Source organism: Camelus ferus, chromosome 30 (assembly GCF_009834535.1).
Source record: "Camelus ferus isolate YT-003-E chromosome 30, BCGSAC_Cfer_1.0, whole genome shotgun sequence".
Taxonomy (NCBI): domain Eukaryota; kingdom Metazoa; phylum Chordata; class Mammalia; order Artiodactyla; family Camelidae; genus Camelus; species Camelus ferus.
This window is the reverse complement of record NC_045725.1, coordinates 6,736,671-6,751,962: the sequence shown is the minus strand read 5'-3', so window position 1 is coordinate 6,751,962 and position 15,292 is coordinate 6,736,671. Positions and strand designations below refer to the sequence as shown.

General features: G+C 40.8%; 1 protein-coding gene across 7 annotated transcripts in view; it reads right to left on the bottom strand.

The window, feature by feature from the left end:
• The window catches only part of RTTN (rotatin), a 116,226-nt gene that overhangs the window by 12,588 nt on the left and 88,346 nt on the right, over window positions 1-15,292 (bottom strand). For all 7 annotated transcript variants that reach the window (XR_004316294.1, XM_032470746.1, XM_032470744.1 and 4 more), the window contains 7 exons: window positions 14,710-14,863; window positions 12,038-12,175; window positions 9,630-9,847; window positions 7,086-7,191; window positions 6,225-6,322; window positions 4,512-4,589; window positions 915-1,041 (listed from right to left, as the gene is read on the bottom strand). Coding sequence is in view for 6 of the 7 variants with exons in the window: in XM_032470746.1 (XP_032326637.1) it covers window positions 915-1,041; window positions 4,512-4,589; window positions 6,225-6,322; window positions 7,086-7,191; window positions 9,630-9,847; window positions 12,038-12,175; window positions 14,710-14,863 (919 nt within the window). In the remaining variant the exon portion in view is untranslated. The remainder of the gene's footprint in view (window positions 1-914; window positions 1,042-4,511; window positions 4,590-6,224; window positions 6,323-7,085; window positions 7,192-9,629; window positions 9,848-12,037; window positions 12,176-14,709; window positions 14,864-15,292) is intronic.

Sequence of the window (15,292 nt, the reverse complement as noted above, 5' to 3'; positions counted from 1 at the left end):
AGCTGAGCAGCGGACAGGATGGGAAGGTGAGCACGGAAAGGACGCCGGCCCTGCCCTGCAGCCCTCCCCACACACCACACGGCAGGCTCAGGACTAGGAGCCTGAGGGTCTGCTCACAGCAGGTGCGGCCACGAAACCGACAGCTGGGCGCGGAGGCCGCTGTCAGACCTTGGAGGAACAGGCTATCCGTTCCCAGTCCTCTCACTGCGTGTCTCTTCATATTCGGAGACCCCAGCTGCAGAGCTGCTGAACGTCGCTAGAAGAAAGCACGCAGACCTGCTGACTAACCTTAATTGTACACCTGAAGTTTCCACACAAAGTTACTACTGCCTCACCTCCCCAGTGGACTTGCCCTCCCTCCGCTCAAACAGCTGTTCCACGCCCTCTCCTCTCGGCCCAAGTCACTCCGCCCTTGTCTCTGCTCACTGTCAGTTGCTGGGCTCTGACGATGCAGGGCCCGTGGGAAGCTCTCAGTAAAATGTGTGTCAAGTGAATGAATGAAAGAGGCACGAAAATGATGTCACCAAACCACCTGTAACCAGAACTACCTTTCATCACACGCCAGCCTCCTGTTGTAGAACCCACAGAAGTTTCAGCCTTTACCTAGTTTTCAAGTCTTCCGTCATTATTTTCAGTCTCAATTTTCGATTAAATTCAATGTTTCACTACCACACAATCAGGCCAGTTCCTCTCTCTCTGTCCCCTGAGCTGTCTGACTCCTCTCATCTCAACAAACTATATCCTAAAAGGTCTGTCTGTTCTTATAATACCTACAGGAAAGCATGTGTCTAACCAACATACCCCCACATAAGTATCATGCTTCAAAATATATATTTTGTTTTTCCACTTTAACAACATTTCATAAAATTACTATTTCAGGACATCACAGAAAGGCAGCTTTGGGTTCCATTTACCGCTTGGAAAATTTGCAGTGTAGACACAAAGCAGCTGCAGGGCGATCTGCATCAGTGAATCGTCCATCAGGAGCCAAGGCCAGAGGGAGTGCAGGACCGGGACCAGGTGGGCCTCCAGAGCCGCTTCCTGCAGACAGGAGAGGAGGGCCGCTTTAGTCTGAATATCGAGAGATAGAATTAAAATCAAATCCCCCAAAACTGTCACCAACACAAGGAGACAAAAATCGAATTTATCTTTGTTCTGGTTAGTGTGAGCTGGAATCAGAATCCTGCGGGCGGAGTCAGCACCATGCAGCCAGGACAGCCCTGACCACGAGCCCGGCCAGTCTCAGGGAGTCCCCCCTCCCCTGCGGCGGCCAGGACACGCAGCTAAGGTAAGAAATGCAGAAACACAGCTGCCGAACATGTAAATTAAACAAGACAGTGATATCTTATAACACTAAATAAACCCTTGTAAATGCCAGACATGGTTAAGAAATGAGATTTTTCTGGTTAAGTAAACATTCTGATCAACTCTGAGTTCTCCCCCCACCCCACCCTTTCTGTGTGTGTGTGTGTAGTGTGTGTAGTGTGTGTGTGTGTGTAGTGTGTGTGGTATGTGTGGTGTGTGTAGTGTGTGTAGTGTGTGTGTAGTGTGTGTGTGTAGTGTGTGTTGTGTGTGTGTAGTGTGTAATGTGTAGTGTGTGTGTAGTGTGTAATGTGTAGTGTGTGTAGTGTGTGTAGTGTGTGTGTGTAGTGTGTGTTGTGTGTGTGTGTAGTGTGTGCGTGTGTGTGTGTCTGGTACATGTGGATAGACAGCAAGATCAGAAGTAGATTACTGTTTTTAAATAATTTGGATATAATAAAATTCAGTCAAAATATTATGCTAAATCAGTAATTCTTAAGTAATTCATAGTTTCATTACAGAGACCAGTTACCACTGGGACGCTATTATGGACAAGATGTAACTATTGGCTGTAAATGTAGCAATTTTCTTAATGAACAGAATTACTAGGCAAATTGTAGACCCATGTGCACACATGTGGACATTCATAAAACACACACCCTACACAGTTTCATGCAGTGTCAATGGGAGAAGAGGGTGGGAAGCTATTCCCAGTGTTCCACACTTTCCATAAACATTGAGGTCCCTCCCACGGTTACTCCCCTGCTCCCCACTCTCCACGAGCTGGGAACCTGGCCCTGCGCCTGCCGCACAGAGAAGACAGAACGATGAGGTGCGAGTCCTTCTCTACTCCCCATCCTGTCCACACAGCTTGTGTTTCTATCCATCCATCTACCCAGCGAGGAACAGGTGTTCCTCTCTTGTCAGAGACTGACCCGTCCATCTGTTCTGGAACACAGCCCCGCCTGCCTCCGCTGGGATCTTCATCCATCAATTAGTTCTTTCCTTCCTGACTCTGTGGTAACAGAGTCCCTAGCAGTCCCCGATCTGCTCATTTCTGTTTATATTTAAGCACTTTACGTTACAAGAAGTAAACATGCAGGCTAGCGTCCTTTAATGCTACATGTCCTCAATTATTACTGCTGCTTTTCATGACCAAGCTTCTAGAAAGAGCACGTGTCATCTCCCAGCTCTTGTTTAATCTTCAGCTTCTTTCAGTCTCACTCCTGCCTTGATGATGCTGGAGGAACCGCTCCTGCCTTTGTAGCTGCCAGACCCTCTGGCACTGCGGCATGTGTCAAAGGCTCGCTGTCTTCATTTCCACGAGCCCCTCCCTCCCTGGTCGTCTCCCAACGTGCCCTGGTGAGTCCTTCTCGGTTGTTTGTCTTCTCTTGAAAGGTTATGTTCTCCGAGTATGACCTAGGCTTTCAACAATGTCATGGCTACAAACACCATCTTCACACTGATAACTCCCAAGATCCCCAGACCCACATCATCTGCTGATTACAGCCGTTTCCTATCCTGACATCCCAGAGACCCCTGACACTGAGACAGGCAGACCCGCCACTAGGACCTGTCACAGCCGCGCTCTGCTCTGCTGTGCACGCCTGCATCAGACTGGAGCCTGGAAGCCACTCTACATCATCTCTTTTTCCCCTCCGTACCTCGAAGCTGCTCCCCACCCTCCTTCCCGTTTCCACCTGCCCCGGTTAAGGACTCGTCACCTCTTGCCTGACCGGCACAGTCCCCCCACCTCTAACCTTGCCCACCGTGCAATCCATTAACTCATAGCCCCTGGGATCTTCCTAGAGTGAGAGCTCCTCAGCGTCACACACAGACACCGGGGTGGGGGGTGGGGGTGACTTGGTCAATCACCAGGAGTGACCAACAATTAGCAATGAGAGTGTGTTGTACACCTCAGGTAAGGTGGAACAGGAAAAGAAATTAAGAATCCTGTAGGACGATATTTATACTCTGGAGTACCTATTCTTTGAATTTATTCCTTACTAAGCAACCTAGAAATGCAGAAATGCTTTGGCTTATTGAGAGAGCACACTTTCATAGCTGGCTAATGTGTTACAAATGGGGACATCACGTTTCCATCCAGTACAGGCGAGCATCTCGTAAATCCACAGGCAGACCCTACCTGGAAGTCGGCCCGAGCACTCCCTGAGCGAGGTGCTGTGGACAAGCACTGACTGCTCCAGCCACAAGAATGCTGTTTAGCACTTGGGATCACAAATTTAGTCAAGTACCCTCTATTTGAAGTAAAAAGTTCATACATTGGGAATTTTTAGTGAAATATATCAATACTTAATTCCAATCAAATTGTTTTGAAATGTAAAGTTGTTTGTCATGTGTCTTGAACAAACTACTTTATACAGTTTAAGGAATATGCATTCAAGATGTTCATTTTCCAGATACAGTACACTTTTTCCAGTTTCATCACAAAAGCAAAAAAAGGTAAGAAATTTCTTTTAAAAAGAAAGCTTCCATAATTTATGTATCTTCCTCATTTTTCATAGTATTCTGTGCAAAACTAGTGCTTCAAAAGTGCCATACCCCTCTGACAAAGCGAATCAAAGAGTTCAAGGCGCTGTGTCCTGTGTAACAGCACCAAGCACTGTGTTAAATGACAGCGTCTATGCCCACAGACAGAGCAGAACATCTCCCTGGTTCCCTGACAGAGTGGCCAAGGCCAGGGACAGATGGCGCCAGCAGAGCTGGGAGCGAACAGCCTCCCTGACATCCACAGGCCCACATGCAACACTCCTCTGAAGCAGGAGACACACCCATCTTCTTCCTTATGGATACAGACACTTCCACTTACTCCCTTGGACAGTCATCTGACAACTGCCTTTGAAACAAATCCTGCCTTAGCAGACATACACAGCCATTCATTCCGTCTTGGTGAAAAAACTGAAATGGCTAACATTGGAAAGAGAGGCCCCAGTGTGCTTGCGCTGCCTGCAGGCCAAGTTGCAGGGGTACAGTTAAAATGCTGCCATGAACAAGAAATGTCATCAGGGTTGAAGAACAACAAGACTAGGTGCATCCACTTCTGAGAATCCACACTGCGCTTACGGACCAATCAACTGTGCATCTAAAAACATTCAGAGTTTTCCATTTCCCCTCCTAACTTTCTCACATAAAAATCAAACTGTTTAATGCCAGCACTGGTATCAACATTTTTGAGAAGAAGCTCTACTTACTTTACATTCTTCATTTTGATAAAGGCAGTTTCTCAGGAGCTGCATGGCAGTGCTTAACTCTTTAATAAAACCATCATCCTGTTTAAACAAAAAGCAGTTGAAAAAGGTGCACACCACGGCATGTTCCACTTTAGATATACAGGCCCTCCTCCTCCCTGGGGTCACATTACGCTGCACCATGCTCCCGCTGAGCCTGACCCCTGTAACTCTGTGGACCGACAAGCTCATGATCTCGGAAGGATGGCCGTGTCCCCAGAAGCACCTCCACCACAAGAAAGCCCTCTCTGTTCTATCAAGCACGGAGGAACGGAGATACATAATAAGCTCCACGTTCCATCTCAGTAAAGTGAAGCAGGTAACTGACTGGTTTTCAGTTGTATCAGGAGTTGGCTGACTTTCTCAATGATGAAGTAAACGGCTTCTGCCTAGAGAGGGCAAGGGAAAGAGGCAGGAAAAGAAACGGACAGACAAGCCCCTGGATCAATGAAATTAGCAAATAAGGTTTTTTTCTCGGTTTCTTATTAAATGCAGTAGAAGTGAGTTATTACATAGATCACTGCAATAATGGTCTTAGATTTGTGTATATATATTTATATTTATAAATACATACATGTACTCATTTTCTTGATGAGCCTCTGTGCCAGATCTTTTTAATCACAGTTATTATTAGCTACTGCTATTATATCAAAACTGTGTTATTTCCAATAGCCAAGATATGGAAACAACCTAAGTAACCACTGACTGATGAGTGGATTAAAAAAATGTGTATATATACAGTGGAGTATTGCTCAGTCACAAAAAAGATGAAATCTTGACATTTGCAACAACATGGATGGACTTTAAGGGTACTATACTAAGTTAAATAACCCAGACAGAGAAGACGAATGTTACGTGATTTCACTCATGTGGACTATAAAAAGCAAAGAAAAGACAAAGACACAAAATAAATGAACAAATCGAACCAAACAAAAACATACAGATACAGAAAACAGAGGGGAAGGGGTGAAGGGTGGGGCAGATGGAAACCAAATTTTTGGTGGTGAGCATGATGTAGAAGTAGAAATATAATGCTGTACACACGAAACTTATAAAATGTTACAAACCAACGTTATCTCAATATAAAATACATTTAAAAAAAAAAAACCCTGTGATTTCAAGTTCACAATGAATATGCAGTTTGAACATGAGTCCAGCAGACTCAATACTAGAAAGAGACATTCAGAAGCCATGGAAGGAAGAAAACAGCGATTAGGAACAGCAGCCCTGCAGCCCCTGGGTCCAGGGCAAACGTTGCTTCATCCCTGATGAGTCATGTGCGGTGTGGTCACGAGCACGCAGGGGATGCTAAATACAAGACGTTTAGAACGGTGCCTGGCATATGGAAAACAGTCGGCAAGTTACAGCTCACTCCTAGGGAACCTATGCTTACTGTGAGAGAAAAATTTCCTTTTTGTAGTATAAAAAATGTATCAGGCACACTCTGAAATGCTTGTAACAATATGTAATTTATAAATCTCATTAAAAGATCTGTAAGTGAGAACTGAGACACACACACAAAGAACTCCATTCGGTAGAAACTCCATTAATCTACCTGACTGTAACTTTCTTCTAAAACAGGCACTCATTTCAACCGACCATCAGTGTCACTGAGAAGCACAAGGACAATGGAGAGATGGTCTATATGTGCGGCCAGAATGTTAGATTCGCAGTCACCTTTCTCTTGAGTGCGGCCTTCCCAGGCCTCAGACAATCCAGGTTCAGCTGCGCATGAATGTGCTTCATCTGCTCTATGCATCCGTCCACCAGGCTGGCTGAAAAAGGCAAAGCCCAAACTGATCAGAAAGATATTCCAGTTCTAAATAAGTTAAAACTACATATATCAATAAAATTCTCAAAAAAAAACCCATTTTCTGTTTCTGACCAACTTCACTTTAGCGTTTTCAGTGAGAGATGAATGAATCAGAGGGATTAAAATGTAAGAGAACTAAAATGCTAAAGCCCACTTGTGTTCAACTTAGTTCGACCCTCCCAACAACTAATTCCTGTTTGGAGGCGTGTCATTTGCTTCAGCAGCAAGTTGCAGTTGACATTAGCAGACCTGATGTGCTGCTATTCTCTTCTAACTCCAAGACCTGTGATTTCTGATTCCAGATGAGAAATCATGACACTTTAGAGGGGAAATTTATATGAAAACACAGGATCATCAAATGCAGTTGTTACTAATATCAAAACGATGTGTTTTCTTCAAGTGTACAATGTGTGCTTGTGGTTAATACGTAATTATTATGAAACCGAGTGAGAGGCAACTTTTTAAAGCTTCTCTGGTGTTTAGAGATCCTCTAGAGTAAGAATCATTACACAAAAAATAACCTACATATGTAATCTTTTTATTTCAAAAGTAATGCATGCTTACTATGCTTCTTTCTGTATGAGGAAAAAAACATTTTTTTTTTAGTGACACTCACATTTTAACTTCTTTACATTCTGAGTCCAAAGAAAATGAAAATGAACAGGCAGTAAAACATACAAATTGAAAACGTGCCATAAAGGCAGCGGCCGTGTCACATGGCTCACCTCGCAGCGCAAGCTTCTGCGCTCTTCTGCTGACGGCCAGAAGCGACAGCAACGCGTTCGCAGCAACTCTTCTCAGGGTATCTTTGGGAGATTTTCCTTCATAGCACTGCGAAGAATATACAGCAAATTGCCTTCAACAAAATTTAAGCTGGAGCAAAATGGTTGTGAATAAAAGATGTGTTCTGTTTAAAAGCTATCGTTACTTTTCAACTATTCCATGAAATTCACTGGAATCTGATAAATCATTAAGATCTGAGAATGCTCGGTGTGGACAGGACTGAATAAGAGGTTTATAACACAGAAAAGACCAACAATCTTTTCAAAGACTCACCACCTAAAGAATAAAGCTATGTTTAGTATTAACCCATAGCAAGTTCATGCACTTAATCAAATTCACTAGCGCATATATGTAACTTATTTAAAAGGGCCTTTGGAAAACTGCTGAACTGGAGAATTCCTTCCCTTTTCTTGAGACATATCCCCTCCCTCAATTTCTACCCAACGTACCCCTGTACCTCCGGTGACTTGGTGCTTCACATCCGTTTCTATAGTAACATTTACACGTCATCTGACATGTTTTTCAAAAAAATATATATATATTTAATTTGATTCTTACATAAAAGAAAAATCACTTGTAATTTTGAAAATACTAGTATTTTGGTCTACTTCCTTTACACATTTGACATGATTGGAACCTTTACTAGGCTTTCTTCTTTCTACATAAGGTCTCTTTGCTTCTTTTTTCGTTATTTTGTCTTCTATTTCCTGGACAGGGGCTTTTGTCAGGTGTCTGGTAATCTTGGTTTTCTGTTACGTTTAAAACCAGGAGATGCTCTGAGCCTGCGAGAGGAGCTGCTCAGCTGGGGCCGTGCTGGGGGTTGGGGCTGGGCCACTCCGCGCCCGTCTTCTCGGGCTTGTGAGCGTCCCTGGAGAAGACTCTTCTGTGAACTCCAAAATCTCCGATGGTCAAGTCTCTCATATAAAACGGTAAAGTATTTGCATATAATCTAAACACATCCTCTCATATACCTTAAATCATCTCTAGATTACTTACAACACTTAACAGAATGTAAATATTACAGAAATAGTTGCTGTGCATGAGGCAAATTCAAGTTTTTATTTTTGGAACTTTCTGAAAAAATTTTTTTTAATATTTTCACTCGACCTCTGGTTGAATCCATGGATGCAGAACCCGCAGACATGGAGAGCTGTTATTTTTTAAAATGCAAAATCAGACTCAGTTAATCCCTGGGGGAATAAAGCTGGCTGTTCTGGTGGTGAATGAGAGAACCGAAACACTGTCCAGATTTGGTTCCAAACAGCGAAGAGCCAAAGGTAAAGGGGGAGGCAGTAGCAACAGAGAAGCAGTGGCCTCCCAAGAATGAGTGACCCTGAGGAGGGCTTTCAGGACCTCGTCCCCGAGACAGCCAGCTTCTGAAGGAGCTGCTGAGACAGAGGGGAGAGTGCCTCCTTTTCTGTGCTTTGCAGACAACACAATGTGTTGGGCGAGGGAGACGTAAGTGCCCTGCGGAGCCCGGGGCCCCTCCCCACACAGGTGGTTGGGGGTGGACCAGGGAGCCTCCTGCCTCTGCCCCCTCTGCAGCCCAGCGAAATCAAGGCTGTCATGCAACACACACAAGTGGTCTCATCAGAAAGCTGCGTACAACCATGGCTGTCACAGGCAGAAAAGGGGCAAAAATCCCCGAACCCCAGGCAGCAGGGGGCGGCGGCAGGTTGGCAGGCAGAACAGCAATGTTCTATCTGGGGAACGCAGCCAGCTGCCAGATAGCAGAGTGGATCTTCAGCGTGCACATCCACCCCTCACCCCCCTTCCAGCGAGAGGACGAAAGCTACAAAGCCATGCGATTATTAAACAGGGAATTAACACGGAAAAATCTAGTAATATTCCTATTTGTAAGAACACTGTGCCACTTAGGAAATGCTTCTAGTTCTTTTTGTTAATCTATTTATAAAATAACAATATTTCAGTGATTTTAGAATGTTTTTGATTAAACAAAATTCTTGGTTCAATTCTAGAGCTGAAAAAAATAAGTTTATATGATAAAATAGACAGCAGGGTTTGGAAAGAGGGCATTTTCTTACAAATGTGTCAACCAAGTAGCCACCTTAAATATATAGCCTCATTTATGCAAATCAAATGCCATCTAGGTAAAAATATTTCAAAGATGTAATCGTGTCTTGAAAGTGGCAACAAATCATGAATTAAATGTACATTCCTGAAATGTGCCCATTCTGGTCGTAATACAGCACACTATTTTGCTAAACTGCTGGATTTAGATTACTAATATTTCATTTTGAATTTTTACATCATATGCATTAGAAAAAACCAGTCGTCATCAGAGAAATGAAACTGGAGAGGAGATGGTTAATTTAACTTTATATACTTTTCTATTATTTAAATGATGATAATGAACATTAATTTTTAACTCAAATGATTAAAAAAAAATCTTACAAGACCAAGACTGAAAGTCAATTCATTTAAAAACTAAACCAAATTTTGAAAAAAATCAAGAAATCACATACCTGAAGAATTACTTCATTAAGTCGCTCTACAGATGCCTGGTTCTCCTGCGTTTTATCCAGAAGTGAAGCCAGCGTTGGACTGTGGCATAGACTAGTTTTATCCTTATCCTGGAGATGCCTTTTTGCTTCTTCAGTCAAGAGGATGGACAGGAACTGCAGGCTGGCCGTACACAGGGGAGGGCACGTGGCAGACAAACCCACACATGTGCAGAATGTATCTAAAAGAGAGTAATTCCACATATAAACACTGAAAATTTCCTCAAAATTAAAGTGCATCAGATTTATTTGAGTAATTAAGTTTATAGCTTTTTAATTTCTAATGAAGTAAAGTTATCAATAGCTCACTTAGCACAAGAATAACCCTAGTGTTTAAAAGTAAGTTAAACAACACTAAGACAACCTACTGATGGAAGAATCTATTTAGTTCTCATTTTGTTCTTTTCATATGGGTCCTGTCTTATATGAGTGTGTGTGTACAAATGCACATCCACACACTCTCTGCCAAGACCCCAAATAAGAGGGTTATATATAAATGAGTATTGACCCTCTGGGGTCTAACGGGACCCAAAAAGTCTCTAGAGTTTTTAACTTTTAAATTTTTATTTCAGTGCTAATCTTAAAAAAAAAGTTAATGTAACTGTACTCTGGGTTATCAAGATTTTATTTTTATATTATTTTGGATTTATACTTGCATAAGAGTTAAAACCACAAGGATTTCTACCTAGATTTAGGCTTGTAGAAATTCTTATATTCTTAGGTAACGTAAGAAAAATAATGTAGTCAACAGGTTTCATGGGAATTCAATTTATTTAAATGATATTTAAATATTAGTCAAATTTGTGGGAAAAATGGTTATAGATAACTTAAGTTACAAAGTGACTTAACATGTTTTAAATGCGTATGGGTACATGGGATAGAAAATAAGAGAAACAAAAGAGCAAATAAAAACAACCCCAAAGCAAGGAGTATCAATCATTTTTATTAGTTGTGTTTTCATGAACATTATCAAAGCTAGCCGTTTATGCTGTAGGTTATTTTTTATTAGCACTGTTACTATATGAACCTGTGTGTGTATTCTGAAAACAGATTTTAAATTTAGTATCTCTTTTATGTTATCACTAGGGAAACAGTGTCAGGTAAACAGGCTGAAATCAGGGGTCAACACACTTTTTCTGGAAAGGGCCAGAGAATAAATAAATATTTCACGCTTTGCAGGTCACACGCCTTTGTCACGACTATTCAGCTCTGCCACTGCAGCAGGAACGCAGTCACAGGCAGTAAGTAATGAGTGCGTGTGGCTGTGTTCCAGTAAAAGTTTATTTACCAAAATGAGGAGTGGCCAGATTTAACTCGTTGGCCTAGGTGTCCCATACGCCCCATAAAGCATGTTGCTTTATGTTATTGGTTGTTCAGGGGATAAACTAACTCCCCCCGCACCATCACCCTGGATGCCAGAGGAAAACACCAATCACATCGGTCAATCTCTTTCAATTTTTTTCTCTTTTAACAAAATAATAATCTCTAAATGGACATTATTCCCCTTAGGGTTAACCCAGAACTCCTATATCCAGATTACTAACAATTCCTTTTCTGGCTGAACATGATTTCCCCATAATCTTACTTCAAAACTATCATTCTGGTTACAGGATTTATCATACACGTAAGTTTACAGAATGACCAAATGATAAAATAAAATGTGAAAAAACAAGTCGATTGAATTAGTGATAATTTGGAAACTTAGAAGAATTCAATTTTGAATAGATTTTAACTGGTTTAAAAGGTAACATAAATGTTATTTATAAACATTTATGCAAAAAAGGCTTCTTGCTATGCTAATATTTAGAAGAGACTTTATGAAAAATTTAAGACAGTAGTTATTTTAAAAAATCATTTGTTCATCCTAGTAGGCAACTAGTATATGGAAAACATCTTATAAAAATAATTAACTACACTATACCCTCAGTTATGAGAAAATCCTCATGTCTCAAAACAAGACACTATTTTTATTATAACTTTCCAAGTTATAATGAAAACAGGGTATGATACATGCAGGTTTACACACTTAGAGGGCACATGTATAAGGAAAGAGACTGGTTTCTACACCAACAGAAGAAAATCTATCTCACTGCCTCATAACCACGATCTGCATCTCCATAACACTACTGGCTTTTCTTACTTGTTTTTATGGTACTTTGAAATGGGTTTCAATTTTCTTAAAATGTATTTTTTTGGGCTCCTCAAGAGCACTGCAAATTTCTCAAAGCAAGTACCCTGCTCCTCTTTCAAAGACCATGCCATAATTACTTAGTTTTAGAGAATACATATAAATTATATAAAAATCATAAATAATAATTATCTTAATTTTTATTAGCAGGTTGACCCCAAGCCCAGTGAGATGATCTTCTTACCGATCACCGCTGCCCAGTGCCTGGCCAGGCCCATCGTAATAAATGGTAAAGAGGCAGGACCAGCTTTCCTCAGGAGTGTGGCCAGAAGGTTAAATAAATGTGTCCATGTCTGATAAAAGGCCGATATTAACTCTGCATCTATAAAATTAATCAAAACATTTCATTATTAACCCAAAGAGGAAAAAGCCTTTTAAGACATAAAACTCACCAGATACTTCATTACACTTAAAATAAGAGGTATGTAATTATCAAATGAAGACAGATGTAATTCAGCATGATGCAAATTCCAATTAATTTTTTTTCACTGCTTCTTAACGATTTCTCTCTTCCACCCACCCTGCTATAGATAAATGAATACGCACTCATACAACCTCCTCTTATTAAAGTATATTCAACAATATGCAGAAGATGTGGCGAACTGAGTATTATGTGACAGCTTCAGAACCACACACTGGGCACACTGGAAACACATGTCATTGTTCGAGTAACTTCTATACAAGTGAAGCTTCTCCTGTTTTCCTTATCCCCTCGAGCAGCTTTGTGCAGGCATGAAAGGGGAAAACATAACAAGCCAAGGTCGTGGCAGAAAAGAAAGGAAACTTCTCTGAGGAACCAAGAAGAAGACGGCCCCACAAGGAAAACTCTGGTCCCTAAGAGGATTCCGCACTTGGCCCCCGTGTCTGGGGCTGCAGCAATTAACCTTCCAGGTTAAGAACAGCTTTCCCTTCTCTCTACGGGGCAAACAGGGGCTGGAGGGCAGTGGCTATCTTAGGACTGTCGTCTGTGACCACATCACCAGCAGTTATCCGTCGCTCTGTCAAACTCCGTCACCAAGCAACCCAGGATTTCCCTCTCAGTGTTATTCCGCACCCATGAGGCTGGGTGAGGCTGGGAAGGGGCATCTTCCAGGGAGTCTGAATTGTAGCAATCATGTGCGTTTCTCAACCTTTCTGTCGTTACGAGCTCGTTGTCAGTTATAGGAGTCTTTGTAGACATGTTACCTGATCACAGCCCCCGTGAAATATTAATCCCACAGACACCATGTATCTGTTCATGCAATATCCATATATCTGTACTTTACCCATGAAAAGAGTAAGTATAAAGCTTACCAGTTTTATTTAGCATAGGCTTAATATGGCCAAATAAAATATTTGATAGTTAAACTAAAAATTGAAAGCTATTTACTTTTGTAACTGTGTTTCCTGATTATTTTAACGTAATTTATATATACATGTAAATTAAAATGTATACAATTATATATGAAAATTAGCAAATCATATTAATATACCCCAGAAACATTATCAATATTTTATAAGATCATTCAAAACTATTTTTCCAGAAAAAAAATTAATTTCTTAAAAAAAATATGAGTGAATGTTTAACTTTTGAAAGAGATGAGAAAATAAATTTTAGCTTAACTACCTGCTAGATATACATTCAGATATTGTTGATATTTTGCCTTTTTAGCACTTGACATAATTAATGATGGGTTAAATAACTTTTACATAATTAAATATTAAAATATATACCATTGTTATTTAATCCTTAGATCCCCAAATCAAAGCAAGAAAATCAATGACACGTCCACAAGGCAGCCAACGACAGCCACGATGCAGGCACCTCTTGCCATGCGCCCTTGGGATCGAGCATCAGTCAAAAGCCTTCTAGTCACAACCATGTTTGCACCAGTTTTTTAGCACTGACCCTGCAAATTCCTCGAGTACGTTCCAGGAGCTCAATGTCAATGCTTCCCAAGTGATACCCAAGAAAACCCAGCAAGAGAAATTACGTACTAATGAATAAGATTTTATTGGGCAAAGTTGCGCTTTGGAGGCCCACAAACCACTCTAAAGAGCTACGTTTTTCCCCCTCACTTCTTTCCCTCAAGAATCATTTTCTGCTCCTTGTGTGGAGATACCACTGTTGCAGAGAATGCATGGTGAAACCTAATTAGCTTCACCAGGACATCACTTCCACTTGTGAAGCTTTTATGTGAGGAATTACTGCTGCTCCAGCACTGGGATAACTGAATACCACTGATGAGACACCGAGGACTGGCTTCGCAGGGAATCAACCATTTCACTCACCAGAGCTAAAACCTGCCAATCCATAAATTCAAGGGACTAAACAAGAACGAACTGACAGGCAAAGAGAATGAGCAAATGGTCAATTACTTCATTATAAAGTAGTTTAGACAATTATCATTTTAATTTTGATAAACATCCTACATTGTTTTAATTTTCTCTACTATTAAGCTTTATATTCAACTTTTCATCAGAATATATTTTTTAAGAATTTTGGACCTTAGGAAACTTCTGATACTATCTACTAGGCTTGCTTATACTTGTTACTGCAATTGAGCTACTAGTAGGTCATTTGGCCTCGGTCACAGCTCATTAGAATAATTAATATCTAACACTCACTGTACTTTCTAACATTAAAGAAATTTACCCTCATTTAAAATGACAGCACAGGGGAATGGTCCTTTATTATACTACATATTTGCCTCAAATGGCCTCCTGGAACCAATGAAAATATCCAAACTATAAAACACATTATAAAATACTGGCAAAGAACAATCCAAGATGTGACTTTGATCTGGACACCTGGTGCAAAGTAAGATGTTATTCCTCAGTATAATTTACTTTCATCCTAAACTAGAGAAAGCTTACCTAGCACATCTTTGATGTATATGGTGAGCACTCTGATGACATTTGTGATCAGAGATTTCAGAAGCTCGTCCTGAACCAGGAGGTCAGGATCTACCAGTAAACATGACTGCAGAAGCCGCGACAAAGAGGACAGGTATTCTAGGAGAAAGGACACCTATTCAGAAAAGGAGGAAAAGTAAAACAAAACGTTATCATATGAAAAGCCCATCTCAGTGACAAAGTATTTTACTTTTCTAGGCAGTATAATAAGCCACATTTTTGTAACATAAGTTAATAAAAAAGTGATAAAATATTAACCATAATTTTTAAAGACCTAAAATGAATACACAGCATGTCATTAATGGCCACATTAACACTGTCAACTATAATAATACCAAACAAAGCAATATTTCCAAAGAAAATTCTGAATTCCACTTAGAGAAAGAAAGCCTTTATATTTTTCAAGTAGCTAAACTGTGAAATCAATATTCTGGAAGAAGCAGAAAAGGGCAGCCTAAAGCTATGAAATCTACAATTTTATAAAGAAAGATTACAAAATATTCTTCAAACTGTACCACTGAGGGATGGGAGAAGCCAGCCTACC